This window comes from Meleagris gallopavo, chromosome 3 (assembly GCF_000146605.3).
Source record: "Meleagris gallopavo isolate NT-WF06-2002-E0010 breed Aviagen turkey brand Nicholas breeding stock chromosome 3, Turkey_5.1, whole genome shotgun sequence".
NCBI lineage: Eukaryota > Metazoa > Chordata > Aves > Galliformes > Phasianidae > Meleagris > Meleagris gallopavo.
In genome coordinates this window covers 62,493,108-62,513,410 of record NC_015013.2, presented here as the reverse complement: position 1 = coordinate 62,513,410, position 20,303 = coordinate 62,493,108, and the positions used below count along the sequence as shown (strand labels likewise).

Genomic DNA, 20,303 nt, shown 5'->3' with positions numbered 1-20,303 from the left:
AATCTCCTGATGCTTCCAAAGATTACCATGAACTGCACCCTCAGTACATTTGCAGCCTGGAAGGACAACTATATCCTGGGTTGCATCAAAAGAGGCAAGAGAGGTGAATATCCCCCTCTACTCTGCTCTCATAAGGTCCCATTTGGAATACTAAGTCCAGACTTGGGGCCTGAGCACAAGAAAGATGTGGTACTTCTGGAGCGGGTTAAAAGGAGGGCCATGAAGATGAGAGGGCTGGAACACCTTTCCTATGAAAGGAGGCTGAAAGAGCTGGGCTTGTTTTGTCTGGGGAAGAGAAGGCCCTAGGGAGATCTCACTATAGCCTTCCAGTATTAAATGGGAGCTTATGAACAGAAGCGAGATCAACTTCTTGCATGGACAGATAGTGATAGGCTGCCATTAGAGATGTTCAAAGCCAGGTTGGATGGGGCCCTGGGTTGCCTCACCTACAGGCTGGGAATCCTGCCCATGACAGGGTGTTGGAACTAGACAGTCTTTAAGGTCTCTTCCAATCCAAGTCATTCTATGATTATCATTTCATCAAGTTAGAAGTTCTAGATCATCTGAAAAAGACAGTCCTTAGACAAAAGTTCTGAAAGAGAATATCTTGATGGATTCCATTTAATTTTGGGTTGATTTTATTTGGGGACAGGAAAGGTATATTGTAAGGTGTGTTCTTGTAGGGAAAGTGAGGAGATGGCTGAGAGGTTTTTCGGTATTTTACACAAATCTGAAAGTAAATCTCTAGCTTTCAATAGGCCCCTATATTATTTCTTATTTAAAGTCCTTACTACCTCTTTGAAGAGGCTTTTGAAAAAAAAAAAAGCAAAAAACAACTTACAATGACACCAAAAAATGTCTTAAATTACAAGCTGAAGGCACACAGCAGGTGGGAAGTCTGGATAGAGTAATGAATTGCTGCTGAACATGTTTGCTTTCCACTGATCCGAGTGGTTGAAGGAGCACACAGTACTCACTAATTTTGGCATAAACCCAGAAAAAAAGGTCAGTATTAATTTGTTTGTTGGCAGAAAATAAGAGAAGCAAGATATCACAAGAAGGCACATTGCTGAAACTACCCTCTGCGATAGCACTTAAAATGTAGTTCAAATGCACAAGAAAATTAATGATGTGCTTAACATATTTAAAAAGTCACACATATATTTGCAGGGTAATTTAAAAAAATGACAGAAGAACACTCTTGGCCATTGCTTCTAGAAACTGTTGTTATCCTGCAAAGACTGCAGATTACGAGTGACTGTCCACTTCTTGAATATCTCTTTATCTTTGATTTTGACATTCTGTGGCCATTGGGATATTTTCCATGAAGTCCACTGAAATCTAGACTTCCACATCTTGCTCTTCAGAAGGAAATCAGCAAGCTTTCTATTACTAAATACATTTATCATCTGGGACACTTCATTAAACTCAAAGATACTTAAAAGCTTTGGACATTATAAATAAAAAACTATAAAAAGCTAGAATAAAATATAATTTTGAAGCTAGATGAAAATATAGGATATAATTATAAATTCATAATGCATACGACAGTGAAGCAAGATTCAAACTCTTCTAATATGTCTCTCTAGTCATTTCAACTTTCCTTTCTTAACCTAATGAAAAGAAAAACCTAATGAGATGAAACTCAGACTATGGGTTTAGAAATGTGCACAAGTTTATAATGTAGTGAACCTTACATGACTTGGACTCCGGTGACGGTGGAGAGATATTGGACACGGCAAGGTCACTCTTTGACTTTTTAGGCTTCTTTGCATTTACCTGCCAAGGCTTATCATAACTTCTGAAATCTCTCCTTGTTCCTTTATTTTCTGTTTGAAGAATAAAATCCAGTAATTATAATCTTCACAGGGTCATTTTTCAAAGACGTCATAAACAATTAATTCAGAAATTCCCAGTCTTATCAATGGAAATCACAGACAGCTCTTTTAGCACTACTTTTCCTGATTTTTGCTAAATTTCATATATTTTTTTATTTTTCCTAAACACTAAAACTGAGAAATTCCTTAACGTCCTTTTATTTCAAAACATACTTTTCTCTTTTTTTTAAATGAAGAGGTCATTAGCCTCTGTATCATAACATTTAACAATCTATGTCTAAAACATTAAAATTGATATAAATAGTTAATTTGTCAGGCAGTTGACTACAAACAACTGCTGGAGATCGCTTATAGTCTGAAAGAGATAATCAGTCAATTTCTACATGCAAAACCAACATTCTCAGAAATGCTTTGGAATCACAAATTATTATTATTATTTTAAATCTACAATCAGAAATTATCTGCAGTGGAGGTCACAAAGTTGTAATAGCATATTAAATGTTAGAATGATGGCTTCTTAAAAATGACTGTAGTAAAACAAAACAAAACAAAAAAATCCAACAAAACCCAACACCTCTCAGTATTAAAAGAGAGTTATAAACAAGATGGAGACTGAGTTTTTATACAGGTAAGTAGTGATAGGACAATGAGGAATGGTTTTAAACTAAAAGAGAAGCATTCAAGGCTAGCTTGGATGGACCTGATCCATTGGGTTTGGAACCGGATATTTGTTAAGGTCCCTTCCAATCCATGACGTTCTATGATTCATTCTATGATTCTATTAGCTCAGTCTATGCACATTAAATTCAGTTTCTCATGGACAAACAGGATTTGTACGCTCAAAACCACAGAGTAGCACTTCCACAGTAAGTACACGAGCATCCAAGAAACAACCCACAAAAACTGTGGGAAGATATTAGCATAGCCTTTCCCATCTTACAGAACATACCTGATGCTTCACTCTCTGCCCAAAGGGCAGCAGAGCCAGACAGTGTTCTCTGAAGCTGACCACGGTTCCCTTGTTTAGACTGGAGATGATCAATTAAAAATGGGATTGGCTGGTCAGGTGTCTCTGTTATCAGCTTGGTCATCAACTCCTTTAGAAAATTTAGAGAAAACAATAAAAAAATAAAATTAGAGGAATATTGTACGTAATGTTATACTTAGCGACATAAAGAACCATTAATAAAAAGCTTCTTTTCAGCTTTTAAACAAACAGCTGGAAATACCCATCTTCAAACTAATACTATTATTTGCCCAAAGAAGTGTTAACATCTGAAATTATCTCCATCTTTTTTATCACTACTCATCTGATATAATTTACACAAAAGCAATTATGTTATTACACTGTTGCAGACATGGATACAAAACCCAATCTCCCATGTATTTATTGACACTTTCTTATTGTTGCTGTACACAGTGGCCTCAAATCACTGCACAAAGAGAAGCAGTCTCCTTATTGTTGAAGATCTCTCCTGGCTTCTTACATATAAGGAATTTTGAAGGAAGATGTGGTAATGTATTGGCTCGTATCTTGAGTGAAAATCAATTACTAGTGTGGGCCAATATATCATATCAACCTACAATAAAACCAGGACAAAAATAAAAATAAAAATAAAAATTAGGCTATTAAGAACAAAATGATCAAGTTACTAAGAGCATTACAAAGCTGCAACAGCTTGTCCAAAGAAGCTGTGGATGCTCCATCATTTGAAGAGTTTCAAGTTGAGTTGGATGGGGCTTAGAGAAAGCCAATCTCATGAAAGATCATCCTATTCACAGACTAGACAATCTTCAAGGATTTCTTACAACTCAAAATCATTCTGATTCTCTAATCTACCCTCAAGCACAAATCTTACCAGAACTTCCATACACTTAAGTCTCTATCTTTTTCACACATCACTTGATGAATAATTTTCTTCAAATACTAGTAGTTACTTGATATTAAAATCAGCTGTGTTGGAAGAAGACAGTTTAGAATGACTGCAACAAAAATGCCTATTAATCTTCAATTCTAATTCTAATACCTTAATAATGTACTTTAATGTTTCATTAGCCCTTAAGTGATCAGGTAGTTGGACTCAATACCATTTGTAAGTCACTTCCAACTGGACTATATTATTTTACTTACTTGTAAATAAAAGTAATAGTATGCAATACTTGGACTATAACTTACTGTGTTACAATGCTTTCTGTTTTTTTTTAATTCAAGTAGTGATATATAAATATATAGTAATATATATTATAAATAAATAAATATATAGTATAAATATATAAGTATATAAATAATGTATAAGTGAAAAATTAAAGAGAAACAAGCTTGCCATTTCAGAAAGAGAAATTAAGCTTCAGAAAACAAAACAGTGTGATTTACACCAACCATGCACAAGGAACAAAAACGTATAACCCCATCTAGACTATCTTTCACCAATGTAGGAAAATCCTTCTAACACACATCATATAAGAAAAATCCAGAAGTTGGAATAATTCATCTTTTTGTTGCTTAGCAACAGTAACAGCAAACCTTCTTCTTTTCCCTGTCAAAATGCAAAATTAGTGACAAGTGGAAAGATGCAATTTTGTGCTTGTAATGGACCACAATAGCAGTAGGAATTCCACTGCAGAGGATTCTATTACCAAAGAAAAAGTGTCAATCTGTAACCTGTAAGATGCAATTTAAATCATTTATTTGAATTATGGTCTGAAAAATTAATTTTTCTGTTGTAGACTAATAAAAACTAGATAAGAACTGAGAGACATGCATTGATACTACTAATTTTCTTTAGAGATGTGTGGGTGTTGGTAATACACTACAAAATTAAATATAGCTTGAGAAAAGATAAGGAGATCTATACATCAGTGTATGATCAAGGCTACTTGATTGTTGCTATCACTAACCTACTTTTTATAGGGGAAAAAAAAAGGTACTTTTTTTTTAAAAAAGCATTTAATAAATTAAAACTGAGATATACCAATGAAACTTAAAAACACAGTTGTACAGAAAGGTGATATGACATCAGCTACTACTCAGGACCAGTTTTTTATTTCACTGTTATATTGAAAAAGGGACCTCAGTGACCTACAGATCAATGGTGTCCCAGAGCATCATCAGCTAATCAGTGCCATTCTGCGACAGCAAACTTGATAAGATTAAAAGACCTTTAGGTAGAGGTTATTTTTATCTAGCTGGAGTCACAAATTAATGGAGCCAATATTGTACACACGAAGGAAAGATAAGTTTTTTCTTTATGAGGAATTCTCATAAAATGAAATTAGGATACAATTCTAAAACATTACTGCTACTTTACGTGGTGTCAAAGCGTCTACCTCCACTCACCCAGGCTCCAACCTATGCTGTTGATGCCCATGACAATTGTAAAGATGAGACTCCTGTCTTCCCTAGCAAGTAGGCAGTTCACAGGAAATAGGTTATTCGCCTGTCTTTGGTTGTTTGGTTAAGACACAGCAGGGAGGGAAAGCAAAAACTTCACAAAGGCAATAACTGTACTTGGCACTCCGCTCACGTTTTAGGTAAAAACCCTGTTTTTTCTCCAGTTAAGTGTATACTGTAGTTAAGGAATGCCTACTGTAAAGACATTTCTCACTACAGCACCATTTCTTATTAAAAGAGAAACGGTCTTAAACTTCCATTTGAACTATCCGAAGCTCACTTGATGCTCTCATTTTTTGCTCAGCCTAATAGACAGCAGGATAAACGTACTCCATAGTACTCTAAAATATATTCTTACAAGTTTGAAATAGTTCAAAAATAATGTCAGAGATGGCAAAGGTATTAAATGAAAAACTGAAATGTACAAGTTACAAAAATAAAACTCCTTTCTGGATAGCAGCAGTCTGATCTGACTCACAATATGTTAAGTAGAGAAGTTTTCACCAAAAAATAAGAAAACAGACCAACTATTCTCAATGAAGCCGCCTCTGCACTAACAGTAGAATAAAAATAACACAAGATAACTAAAGCTGGGATTCATTTCTTATGAAAAATTCAAGAGAGAAGTTTTGACTATGCATGAAAAAAGCACTGCAAAATGTTTACATGCCTCTAAAAACATTAATTACGTTTTTTGCCCTTTTCCCCAATTTCACCTAATTCAAAAAACAAAGGTGTTGCCTGTCTTTACAGTATGTTTTTCCATGTACACTGTATCTTAATGATAGTGAATAAAAAGTCATGACAGACTGAGTCTCCAGGATGCCAGATGAACTCATAACACATAATCTTTTCCTCCTATCTTATTTCCACTGCTACAACTTCTCACTCCGTGTCCCTTCCTCCATCCTTTTGCCTTCTCTATCAGTGGCAGTCCCTCAGACTTCCCCCTCCAGCTGCCTAACAGGTGAAGAAGCATGTCCAAAGGTCAGTACATATTAATTCCCTTTGCAGTCATGAGAGATGCACAGAAAAGAGGTGAAAGGGAACTTGCAAGACTACTACAGACCCCCCAACAAGGCTGGTAAAGGACTCAGACAATATGCCCTATGAGGAGAGACTGAAGGAACTGGAGCTGTTCAGTGTGGGGAAAAGGAGTCTGAGGGGAGACCTTATTGCTCTTTTCCAATATCTGAAAGTTGCTGACAGCGAGAGCAGGGTTGGTCTCTTCTCACTGGTGACAGGTGACAGGACAAGGGGAAATAGCCTGCAGTTGCACCAGAATAAGTTTAGGTTGGATATCAGGAAAAACTTCTTTACAGAAAGGCTTGTTAAACATTGGAATAGGCTCCCCAGGGAGATGGTTGAGTCACCATCCCTGGATGTGTTAAAAAACCATTTGGATGTGGTGCTCAGGGACACGATTTAGCAGAGGGTTGTTAGAGTTAGGGTATGGTTAGGTTGTGGTTGGACTTGATTATCTTTAAGGTCTTTTCCAACCTGAGCAATTCTATGATTCTAACACTTGGGTAAATAAGTTCATTTCTACTGCTTTCTCACTGAATTGCTCCAAGTTAGGTTCTGTCCCACCCATAAGTGGGACACCCTGAGTGAAGGGGGGAAAAAAAAGGGGGGGGTGAAGAGGGGCAGAAAGGTGAAATAAGCTCCAGTATAATTCACATTATCATTAATTTTACTAAACTACATTGCTAGACTGTTTTAAAAAGTTATCAATGTTTCCAAAACAAAGATTCATGCACACATTAATAATAGCATGAAAGATTCTGGGAAGGGAGGAGCAGTGCAGGAGGGGGTCACCTGAAAAAAAACACACCTGTATGTCAGGACATAACTAGTGACTGAATGTATTAATTCTTTACAAAGAGAATAATTGTTCACTGTTGTGCTGTCTTGAGGTCCTCTACTTGTTATTCAACGTAGTCTCAAAATTCAATTTCCCTGTGACTGTCCATGCACTTAATACAAATTGAAGTCTTCATAGTCTATTAATCATAGCCCCAATTACAGAAAAGCTCTAATTAGCTGTGTCTAAACGTACCTACCAGGTTATAAAGTTAATTAAGAAACATTCCATTTTACCCTGTAATTGATAACAGTAAGTAGACAACAATCACAGGTTTTAACTATATAGACACCTACAGAGTATGGTAGAGCATGCACAGATTTTGGCAGTACTAAGTCCTCACTTCATGTTTTAAATCAAATGCTTAAAGTTGGCAGAGTAAATTACCCTCAAAAGATGTCTGTTCTCTCTCTTCTGACCAAATAAAAAGACAAGAAGGCTCAGCTTAAAATACAAGGTTTGGAGAGTATTCAGTTCAAAATTAAATAATTACATTATTAATTAAATACAGTAGTATTCACACAGTTGTCAGTCATTGAAGAAGCCAAGAGAGTCCAGAGAGCTGCTCAGCTAACCAGGCAGCGTATGTCCACTTACAATAAGAATTGCTCTTCAGGCTCCACTGCCTATTGACTGCATTGCCCACAACAGAGCTCAGACACCTAAAAGACAGGCAGATATCTGTATGTAGATTTGGAAGCCACTTCATTCGGCTATCAGTGAACACAAACTCTAAAACCAAGTGAAAACCTAATTTTAATAGAGGCTTTTAGTGATCGACGCATTTATTCCCTAAAATCTCTTTCTGATTTGTGCACTAACAACCGGAGAAAGGTTTTTCCAGGATATTTACTTGGAACTGATTTTAAAAATCTTCAACCAGTTCTTTCTGTATCCAAATGCGACTCATTTTGGCCACTTCAGTCCTAGGTATATTTAATGCCACAAAATTGCATTACACACTATGGCACACGATGAAATACAATAGAACAGAAAGTGTTACGCTGGTATCATAGCCCTCAACTGGTACAAACAAATTTTCCCTGAAGGTGTTACTGGGAAGGAAAACTGCAATATGGACAAGTGAAGCAGCTAACATTCTCAGACTTCAGATGTCTTGGACAGCCTTGGACTTAGATATCTATGTCTCAAGCTGCTTTTTTCATCTCTCAAATCAAGTCCTGATACACAAATTTGTTAAAGTATTAGTTCAATATAATGAGGAAAAGAAGAGAGATTCAGAAAACAAACATCACCAAATAACTAAAAGTCCTCCTTAGACACACAACTATTAGTTACCTTTACCAATTCAATACTAAAAGATCAATTTCTGGGACTGTTACTAATCATACCTATGGAGAGCCTCTGGAGAGCAAAACAGAGAGAACATATTGTATCCACTACAAACCCACTGCAAATCATGCAGTCAGTTCCTTGAGTTGGATGAACCAGTGCTGTCTGATACAAATCCAACTCACGCACATAATGACCAATAAAATATGCATCACTGATCCTACCGATGCAGAAACAAAAACCTTTAGCATATATGAGCTCTGGTAGACAATTCTGAAGTTCCACTGAGTAACCTCATAATAGTTTACCAAAACCACTGCAAATGTGCATGTGCAGTATCTATCTGAAATTCTTACTATATTTTTCCCTTTGAGAGTTTCTTTCTACTTATCTTATTCTTCACATTTCAAATATCTTTGTCCCTAATCAACACTATCACTTTCAACCCCACAAAATAGCTTCAAATACCTTTACTCTGGCTTTATTTCTGAAAGTTTCCCCTCCTTTCAATCACTCTAGACAAGAATGCTGTTTACAGGGAGGTAACCAGCATCAGGTTACTCCAAAACATTGACTACTTCACAGCAGCAGAATGAAAGGTAAAGGTATTACCTCTCACATGCCACGTGTCAACAGTGCCACTTTTTCTCTCCCAGTTTTCAATCACAACAATTTTCAATAGTAGCTTATATTTCTTTCCACAGCCCTCTATCTCTGCATAACAATCTCACACTTGTGGAAGCCTACCGTATCATTATCTGGACTCAACGAGGATTTATCAAACAAGAGTAGTTCCTATTACAGTAGACATACTGTTAGGTTTATCTCAAGTGTAATTCAGAAATATTCATCACTTTCCACCCACTCTATCAATCAGACAAAACACTTCATGATTCAACCAAGAGAAAATAAAAACTCCTGGTCGTCTGAAAGATTTGAAGGATGTGTATTGAGAGGAACACACAGATCAGGGCTAGGAAAGAGTACCACAACCTGGGCTGATTTCCTTAAATTAGAGCATTAATTAAAACTGACCGTTGTAATACTCAGTAAGTCATAGTTGACTTTCTCTGATCAACTGAAGTAATCTTAATCCAATTTCAAGGAGTAAGGTGAAGTTATTTCTTCCTTAGTGTGCAATGATTCTGTAACTGTTAAAAAATTATATCATATTTCCAGCTTAAACGTCACTGACAGTTCACACCTACCTAGATTTTTTTTAATTTTTTTTTATTATTATTATCTTTTGAGGGAGGGTGATACTAGGAATTAAAACTCTAGATATTTTCATGGCTGCCTCAGGTCAAACCCCATACAGAAAATAAGCATCCAGTACCACTTACTCATTCCCTTACTGAATGGTGGAGAGAACTGGAAGAACAAAAGCAAGAAAAACTTGTGGGTCAAGATAAAGATTGTTTATCCATTAGCTTCTACTACTGAGCATGACATTATACATTGTGGAATATCCCCTTAGCCAGCTCAGGTCAGCTGTTCTTACAGTGTTCTTTCCCAGTTTCTTACCTACTCCATCTCATACATTGAGGGGGCAGAGCAGGGAGCAGAGACAGCCCTAATGCTGTGCCAGCACCAGTCAGCAACTGCTACAGCATCAACGTGCTACAACCACTCCTCAGTCAGAAGTCTAAAACAGAGCACCACATGGTTTGCTGTGAAGAAAATCAACTCCATCCCAGCCAGGCCCAGTACAGTTCCACACAGTAATGGTTATTAAGAGTTTATAACTGAAGATTAGATAAAGGCAGTAGTTGAAAAAAATAATAATAATAATGGTACATTAAGAGACTGAATTGGAAAAGGATTTAGGCTTAGATCGTTTTGATGCATGGGAAGTAAATAACTATAAAGTCAGGTGCATGCATAAAATAATAATAATAAAAGAATTAGATCAGTGCTTTAGGACTGAAGAATTTTAAGCATTTCCTACCTTCCAGAAGCCTACCCCCCAAACGTAGGTCTGTTTTAGAATTTATCTATACAAACATTTTGAAAATCAATAAAGTAATGCAACTACAAACCACACGTTGGCTGCTTTTCTCTTTTTATTTTGTTTTGGTTTTGTTTTAAACTGTACTACTTATCCCAGTAAAGTTTAAAAAATGCAAATGTATGTTTTGAAATTAAATCACACATTGGATATGCGCTGATAAATTATCAAAGAAAAAAAATCATCAGAAACACATGCATCCCATTTATCACTTCTAATGCAATTTTCTGGTTCTTATTTTCAATATTCAGGGGAATTAAACTGATTGACACCAGTGCTTAAAGAAAATTAGTATGCAGGACATGACTTAATACTTGTTTCAGTGAGAATCTCATTATAATGTCTACTCACAATACCAGAAATATGACATTGACAAACTTGGTCTAAAAATTAAGAGTTCTAATTTCACATTATTTAAAATCCCAGTTCTCAATACAGCTACTCTTAAATTTTTCTGGCAGAAGCACTACCAAAGTCCAGAGTCGGGCAACAGCATAAAGCTAGTAAAAGTCATACCCAAGCTTCTGGGCAAGGCACATACCAATCCCATTCAATGCCCAAACTATGTGAGAGGTAAATTGACTTGTTTCCTACATTAAAATGTTTTCCCAATATGAAAGCCCCTGTAATATGATACACCCTCTTTGCAATGGGGTGGGGGCTGGAAGAGCTCCAGGTACTTTCTTTGCTCTGTGAACAACTGTTTACATGGGTTGACAGCAATAAGACAAGGGAGAATGGTCCACAAAAGCACCACAATGATCATCGAGTTTCAATCCCCCTGCTATGTTCAGGGTCACCAACCACCAGAACAGGCTGCCCAGAGCCACATCCAGCCTGGCCTTGAACCCCTCCAGGGATGGGACATCCACAACCTCCTTGGGCAACCAGTTCCTGTGTGTCAACACCTTCTGAGTGAAGAACTTCCACCTAATATCTAACCTAAATGTCCCTTGTCTCAATTTAAAACCATTGCCCCTTGTCCTATCACTACCCACTCTCGTAAACAGCCATTCTCCCTCCTGTTTATACGCTCCCTTCAAGTATTGAAGTATATATCCTCTCCAGCGTATATTCATGAATGTATTCATAATATGCAATCCAAATCCCACATAAAACATACAAGAATAATTCCTTCTGTTCGTCGATGACATTTATTTGCTGTAAAATTACTTTGACACATATTTGATATTACAGGCTGCGATGTATCTTAGAGTAACAAACGTGTACATGAATTTTCCATGTAAGCCAGTCAAGTCAATATTCTTTACACATTTAAAAAAATATGGCTTTTCATATGGCTTTTCATATATGTGAAATATTGGCCTTCAAAATGAACAAGCTAAATTTTCTCCACTTCATATTTCATCTTAAAAACTTGTTAAAATTTTGCTAGCTGTATAACAAAACTGGTGATGAACAGTCACATCAGAAAGGCCTGATATTTTACTTGGACCATTTCCTTCGTGGATAACGGTACTAGAGTAAAGAAAAAGTGACAATGTAACATTTATGACATTTACATATCATCTGTTCGTATTGAAAATTTAGCTTAAAAAGAGATTTTCTGTGAGTTTTGCTTAGTTTTTTTTATCATTTTTATTTTAAAAGCTACTAACTGTATGCAAACCCTCAGCACTTAAGGCAGAACACCAGCACTGGGTAGAACCCTTCCACTCTTCCAAACAAAGATTTCCTGAATAAATTACTGTATGTTAATGGCACGTACCACCAGAGGAATATCTCACTGGAAATTGTTTTGCAGTCACCCATCCAGCAATGAAGAAGGAAAGAAAAAACACACAGGATTATTGGGTGAGTTCTGGACATGTGTATCAGAACCCTAGGCCCTGCACTCAGCTTGGTCATCCATACCATAGAAGGTACACAACAAACCACCTAATGCTTGTTTATCCAAATAATTTACTACCAGCAGGCATGAGGAAGATTTCTGTGGCAGATGTCATAAATGAATGAAGGAGGAAAAAAACAAACAGAAAATGAAATCAGTAATAATGTACCTAGCATAAATATATATACATGAATATAAATAATTGGAAATGAAAGAAAAAAAATCTAAACTGCAGGGTCACATACCTAAAGCTCTAATACATTGAATCTTGCCTGCCAGCCATCTCTCATATATGCAGATATTTCCACTTTTAAGTAAGCATAAATTTGAACAAAGACAACATATTCCTTACGGAAGAGGATCAGTCAGGAAATACTTAAGCAAACTGAGCATTCCTAAATCCATGGGCCCTGGAGAGATGCACCTACAAGTGCTGTGGGAGCTGGCTGATGTGACTGGGTAGACACTCTACATAACACGTACTCAACTGTATCAGCTGCGAGGAGTGCACAAAAGCTAGAGGAAGGAAAACTGTTGGTCATATCTTCAAGAAGGAGGACCCAGGGAACTTGTTCTTCAGCTTCACCCCTCCCTAACAAGGTAAGGAAATAACTAATCCTAAAATTCATTTCCAGGTACATGAAAGAGAATAATCCAGAATAGTTAACATGAATTCAGTCAAGAGAAAGTCATGCCTGACCAACCCAATAAGTTTTTATAATGAAATGACCAGCTTGATAGATGAGCAGAGACAAGTGGATATTGTCTTCCTGGACTTCAGTAAGGTCTTTGACTTTGTCCTCCGTAAGACTATCAGAAAGAAGCTGAAGTATGAGCTAGATGAACAGACAGTAAGGTAGATCAAAAACCAGCTGAACAGACAAGCCTAGAGGGTCATAGTTTGTAGTGGAAAGTCCAGTTGGAGGCCAGTAATAAGCATAGTACCCCAGGGATCAGTACTAGATCCAGTCTCATTTAACATCTGAACAGTCTGGACAATGGGGCAGATCGTAGTCTCAATATGTGGATTTGTGGATGATTTGTGGATGATGTGAAACTAAGGGGAGTGGTTAGTTTACCAAATGACCATGCTATCATCCAGAGCGATCTTGACAGGTTGGGTTGACAAGGATTTTAAGAACATCAAGAAGGAGAAAAAGTTCTGCAACTACGGAGGAACCCAGCTGGAAAGCTGTTCTGTGTAAAAAGACCTGGAAGTCTTGGTAGACAGCAGGTTAAACAGGTATCAGCAGTATGATCTTGCTGTTATAAAGGCCGAATGTACTCTTGGCTGCATTAGGCAAGGTATCACCAGCAGGTTGAGGGAGGTGATCTTTCCCCTCTACTGAGCATTGGTGAGACCATGCCTGGAGTGATGTGTCCAGTTCTGGCCACCCCAGTACAAGAGAGACATGGACACACTAGGAAGAATCCAGCAAAGGGCCACAGAAATGACAGAGGGATAGGAGCACCTCTCCTACAAGAAAAAGCTGAGAGAGCTAGGACTGCTCAGTGTGTAGAAAAGGAAGCTCAAGGGGACCTCATACACATTTGAAGGGAGAATGTCAAGAAAACAGAGCCAGGCTCTTTGCCCCACCAGAGAAGGGCTTTTTACAAGAGCGTGTAGCAGTAGTACAAGGAACTTGTACTAGAACTTGCAGGTCTAGAAAAATAAATTATGGTTTGATCAGAATGCTCAAATTTCAGTGTTCCATTTCAGACTTCTTGGGCCATCTTGAGGATGTCACCCAATTCACGCTTTCAACAAAAGTTGAAATCACATCAATTGCAGTAATTAGGTGGTGCCTTTAATATATAAAGTTTTGAAATTATTCATTAAACCAATCATACACTGCCTATAAATTTAAAATTAAAAATAATGTTTGTTCACTTACATATCCACTTTATTTAATCAGTGTGCTTATATAAATTTCAGAAGCTTAAGCACAACCTAATGGGTAATTTTTATCTAATGGGTTTGGATTTATTTTTTTTTGGAGCATAGTTTATTAGAGAGTGAGTTAATCTTTTTAATTTTCAGTTCAATCATTTAAAATTAAAGTTTTTATTACCAGATTTCAAATAACAATTTTAAGACTTCCGGGCTTATACATGATTGTACTAGGAACACTATGGATCAATAAAAGATTACAGAATCAAAACAAAGAGTAAAGAAAAACTTAGCTATCCAAAGCTAAAATTGGATCTTGACAATTTCTGTGGTATACTGATAACATTAGTATGACTTGAAAATACTCCAGGTACATAAACTGTAAGTGAACTTTTGTAATCTGATGTACCTTTGGAATACACTTATTTTATCCAAACACTTCAGGATCAAACAAAGCCAATCACAGGGAAGTGACCAGAATCCAAGATTGCTTTTTCAAGGTAGGTGCCTGAATAACTATGCTACAGTCTGCCAACACTCTCCTGCAAGGAGATTCAAGTCTGATCTACAGGCTGAACAGGACACTGAATACAGGATCTCACAGTCTCCAAGCAAGTGAAAAACAGAAGGATCCTCTGACCACTTCTGACTGCCTTGTAAACTCAAAAAGCAAGCACTGATCAGCATTTCTTTTAAATGACAGCAGATCCTAATCTTCTAAAGAGTGCTTTGAAAATAAATAAAAAATATTTTAAAGGAAATCCACATAAAAACACAAACCCTAAGTAAAAAGCTTTTTTTGCCTTCCTAGAAAGCTTCAACTCATGCTTTCACACAAATACAATGGCACAGGGCAGAATGCTATGAATTATAATGAAAATAAAAACTGTGAATAGATAGCGTGGATTATAGGTGGAAAGTACCTTTGAGTTTTAGATTAGCAAGAACAAAGCCTGTACTTGGCCTGCATACAAAGTTGTGGCAAGCAGCCTCAGATGTAGGAAGGAGAGGTGATAAAGTGTAGAGCATTGATGTGGCAATGTTTTGGAGGCAGGGTGGGCTGCAGAGGTCCCTCCCACAAACACAGCCCAGCACTGCCCCATGTTAGAGAAGAGCCAGCTCTAGCTGCTCCAAAAGGGACCTTCTGTTGCCAGACGTGAGCCATAAGTGATTCTGGGTGTGCTCTGTGAGAGAAACAGCCCTGCAGCCATCAAGGGCAGTACAGAAGGAGGGCAGGAGGCGGTCCAGAGGTGGAGTAGAAGTTCCCTGCAGCTCAGGAGAGGCCTGCTGTGAAGCAGAGCTCCACACGAAGCCATGGAGGAGCCCATGGGGCAGCAGTGGATGTGGCTGAAGAAGCCACAGCTCATGAAGAACTCCCACAGGAGCAGGTCCCAGGATGGTGCTGCAGCAGAGAGGAGCCCACAGGAGGACTGGTGGAGCTGCTATCCATGGAGACCCACACAGCCCTGAAAGGTGGGCCCTGTGGTATGGACTCATGTTGGAGCAGTGCTTGGAGAGCTGCAGCCTGTGGAAAGCCCACGTGAGATCAGCTGGGAAAGGATGGCATCCCGTGGGAGGGACCCATATGGAGCAGGAGCAGAGAGTGACTGTGGAGAAGCAGCAGAGACAAAATATTATGGATATATCCCCAATCCCCTGCACTGCTCAGGGAGAGAAGGTAGAAGAGAGTAGATGGGTGGAAGGTTTTTTTTTGTTTGTTTGTGTTTAGTTCTCACTGCTCTATTCTGTTTGTGGAGTTTCCGGATCATCATACAAGTACTAGCAACATAGCACTAGGGTCTAACAATGCCACCGACAGGATGCCATAGACATTTCTCCATTTTGTTATTAAAAACACATCCTTTTTTGGATGACACCCTCCATGACTGTTGCATTGCTGTCTTTCTCAAGACCTGTTTGAAATAACATAACTGCAATCACAGAAGCATGGACGCTACAGCATATTTTTAAGTTAGTGCCACTCGCACAAAAAAGGTTGCATTGCATTCAGACATTAAAGCCTTATTTTCAGTGGAGCTCTGACCTGATGATAATTCCAAAATAAGAACTTTGCCTCTGGAAACTGCCAACTGAATGTTTTCCACATGTGTTCTACAAGTACCACTGCATTTATACAACATCTACTTTACTCAAGGTGTATAAAAAGATAAATACAAAATAATGCTTGAATTCTGCTTTCCAGTTGTATAGCCAGAGTTATCAGCTATTTCTATGCATTAAAACAATTTTATTTTTGATCTTGACCAAAAATATTTAAGTAATTCACAGAGAAGTCTGAGTAATAGCCAACAAGTATGGAAGCACAAGATAGAGAATGGGACTTACTAGGGTCCTGGATTAGGAATTCCAACACAGATGTGATCATCCCAAATTTTGCTGTCAACGTAGCTTAACCCCAATGGTAACAGATGCTCCATGCTGCTCAGAACTTCCTTAAATTATGTTATGAGGAGTATTACCAACTCTTGTTGGTTATTATTGGTAATACTCAGTCCAATTACAAGTTTTGTTTATAGTCTTTGAATAGATGAATATCTATTCAAGACATGCATCTTAATTTCCTTTTATTTACCTGAGAGAGATTGACTTGGTCTCATAAGACTTCATACCAATATTGGAATCAGTTTTTTAAATAGAACTAAATGCTTATTACGTGCCAATACAACGGAGATGTCTGAACTGGAAAGGTCAGAATTTGTTGCCATAGAAGAATCTGGAAATTCAGTCTCATCACAGCAGAACACAGACGTTTCCTTTACACATCTGCAGAATTTATGCACTGTACATGGGGCTGAAGCTTCTTAAATAAGGCTAATGAGTAATGACAAGGATATTTTAATATCACATGTTAAAAATACAGGAAATCATTTCACATAAAAACAATTACTTGATTTGAAGCTAAGTGTATCCTTTTCCCCCTTACAGGAAAGGTCACCCTGGTTTGCCTTCTACAGGTAACACAAGATACTATGCATCTTAACAGAATAATTACCTGCAAGCTGATATCTGAGCGCTCTCATTTGAGAATGCACAACCCTGTTCAGTTTGGTTCCACACAGTTCATACACTGCGCTCACTGCAAATGAAGATTATAAAATTCTCCTTGTTTACTAAGTAATAACCAATAAAAAACTCACTATTTACCCTTTTATTTTTTCTATACCCCAGTGGATCTTTCATCTTTTTATGTACTATCATCTATTACATGCTACCACTTGATACTGGAAACTGCAATAGTATCAGTGTAGCTGAATATGACTTCAGCTCCATTTTGGAAGACACATTAGTAATTCTAGTTCAGTTGGAAGTAAAATACACCTCTGATTGCTTCCATATTCACATTTATCATCCATCAGTTCAGCCACAATTACTTGTATGACTTTCCTCATTAGCGAGCAAGACGATGGAGAAATTGCCTTAATTATATCTTTTTTCCCCTTAATATTATTTTTAAAGTTCTGACAGATTTATAACATGCTTAGCCTTCATGGATAATCACTTCATTTGGAGTCAAATTAAAATGGATATTTCCATGCTTAAAGCTGAGAAACTTCTGAGAATGAATATCTCAGAAATATGAATATCACAGTCAAACTACAAAACAAACTAAAGATGAGGCTCATAAAAAAAAAACAACAACAACAAAAAAAACCAACCACACACATCGTGGTTTTGATCTAAGTAGTGCAAGCTAGAAGGATTGAGGTGTAGAGTGTAACGTGAACAGTGAAGAATCAAGTATGAGAGAAGTAGAATCAAGGGAAGGGTAAATTAACAGAGTGCAGAGCTGCCCATGGGCCACCTTCTGGGCTTCCCAGGCTGTCTCCTGCTAGCACTGCCAAGTTCTTTGCTCTGCCTGAGTCCTGAGAAAGTAGAGTCATTACCTGTCTCCATCTGCAAATGGTCCAAGCTGACAGAACAATCCTCAAGGCCTACTGAAGACAAACAGTAAGCTATCCAACAGTCTGGTCTTATGAACTAAAATCCGTACTTGCAGAGCAGGCACCCAGCTTACCTTCTGAAAAGGCATGCTCATACTGCCAATCCCCCTAGATTCCCCCATTTGCTTACCTGATCTACCAGAAATCACATGCACAACATGTCTGGACAATTTCTAGCACTGTATGGTACCTTTCTACTGTTGCACCCAGCAGATAAAAATACAGTGATAATGGAGTTTTTCAGCTGATGTAGATTAAATTACATATAGGAAGGATAACCTGTTACCTTCCTTTTGCACATCTTGATACACACCCAGAAAAAGCCACCAGGAAATAAAGAAGTAAAAGGCACAGAAGGACAGAAGATGGCAACCATGACTCAGTTGTCATAATAACACTTACCGAAATAACATTTAGCTCTGTTCATAGAAGAAATTACAAATTTTATACTAACTCTGAAGGATGTAAAAAAATTATTTTGAACACTGTATCAGGACAGTACATTAATTATTTCCACATCCAAACATCAATTCCCTAAGTAAAGACACATTTACATCATCTCACACAGAATTATTATTTGACTGTCTTTTTCACTTAGGTTCGCCTACTGGAATCAGAGCAAAAAAAAAAATATTCCTGTAACCAACACAAAATTGCATTTACACGGGTGGCATTACTAATCAAAAAGAGGTCTAATCACTATCAGAAAAAACAGCAGCCTCTTCCCCTACCCCCATACCTTCCAGACTCAGCTCATTACAAAGCAAGTTCCTTCCTCTGAAGTACTATGTATGAGAAGAACACATTCCTATACACTTTCTACATAGAAAGAGGCACTGGTGCACTTACCTCAGACAGGACACTTCCTTCCTTGCAAGTGAAATGTCCTAAAATTATGCCCAGAAAATAACATCTCTCTTTAGCAAAACTGTTCATCAGAAGTAAAAGAATACTGTGTCTGTCGCACTCCACGCTGGAAAAATATTTAACATTGCAGATGACATACAGTAGATATTGGACATGATTTAACAGCAGAGATGGTCCACTGCCAAATGCACATTCTCTACAGCTCTGCAGTTGCATGGTTGTTGCAGACCTTTCTTCAGATTGGGCTTGTACCTGTCCCTTAATTATAACTAAAAGCTATAACTTATAAAGCAAATAACTGGATTCTCTCCTATCCATTTTTAAATAGGTACATTTCCTGTTTGCTTTCCTTCTGCAAATCTCACTTCCTATGTTAAAATAGTCAAAGTTGAAAGAAGTACCACACCTTGAATTGCGGAAGCACACTTGCAGTATGCTTTATATAAATCACAGTAATCAAGTGTTCTTAAAGCATATCCCCTAACTCTCATAAAGATTGTCTTTCAACTGGAACATCATTATTTGAATAGTTTTTGTGTAAGGCATATAATAAATGCTTAAGTACTGGCATAAATTAAAAAAAAAAACAAAAAACCAGCCATCTGGTAGAAGGCACATAAAAGCATTCCTTTATTCCATAAATATACATACATATGTTGGTGTTACAGCTGGGAAGATTATCATGATGAAAATGGGAAAACAAACAGGTAAGGAATGCTCACCTGTATCCAAAGATCTAGGTTCACAGGGAAGACACCACAGAGGAGGGATCTCCAGAAAGAGATCCTTCCCTAGAGGCAGTCAGCCTCTAAATGGGTCTAGGAGGGGTGCAGCCAGGCTCCACCCCTTCCAGTCACACAGCTGAATTACCTACACCTGTGCTCCCATGGCTGATTCAGTGCTTGCCTCAGGTGATCAAACAGTGGCTCAGGCAAACAGTGGCTCAGGCTGTGACTCAACAGTTACCATACACTGTATTACTGATATACACCAGGATCATTGAATAATTCAGAACTCAAATGACAAACAAATTGTGGGTTGTCTAAAACCCGCCAAGAAGGGTTGATCCCAATTCTCTCCCATAAATTAACTTTATCAGGCACCTAAACAAAGTTTCTTCCGTGTCAGCATCAGTCAACAGAGCTGTTACTACTGCTTCAGATTTAAACAATATGCTCAAGTACTACAGAAATTTGGAAGTACTTTAGAAGTATGGATCTCACAATTACTTTGATGTTAGAGAATCAGAAGAAAAAAAAACACCAAAATCCTCAGTGTTCCATTGAATGTGGAGTAAAAAGATACAAAGAGAACTTTTTGATTATTATAGTAGACCC

General features: G+C 37.7%; 1 protein-coding gene across 2 annotated transcripts in view; it reads right to left on the bottom strand.

Moving 5' to 3' along the window:
- The window catches only part of LOC100544232 (uncharacterized protein C8orf34-like), a 49,948-nt gene extending 30,182 nt beyond the window's left edge, over window positions 1–19,766 (bottom strand). For both annotated transcript variants that reach the window (XM_031552884.1, XM_019614104.2), the window contains exons 1-3: window positions 19,689–19,766; window positions 2,788–2,935; window positions 1,698–1,829 (exon numbers count right to left, since the gene is read on the bottom strand). In XM_031552884.1, the coding sequence (XP_031408744.1) occupies window positions 1,698–1,829; window positions 2,788–2,929 (274 nt within the window). In that variant the 5' untranslated portion in view covers window positions 2,930–2,935; window positions 19,689–19,766. The remainder of the gene's footprint in view (window positions 1–1,697; window positions 1,830–2,787; window positions 2,936–19,688) is intronic.
- Between the last annotated feature and the right edge of the window lie 537 nt (window positions 19,767–20,303).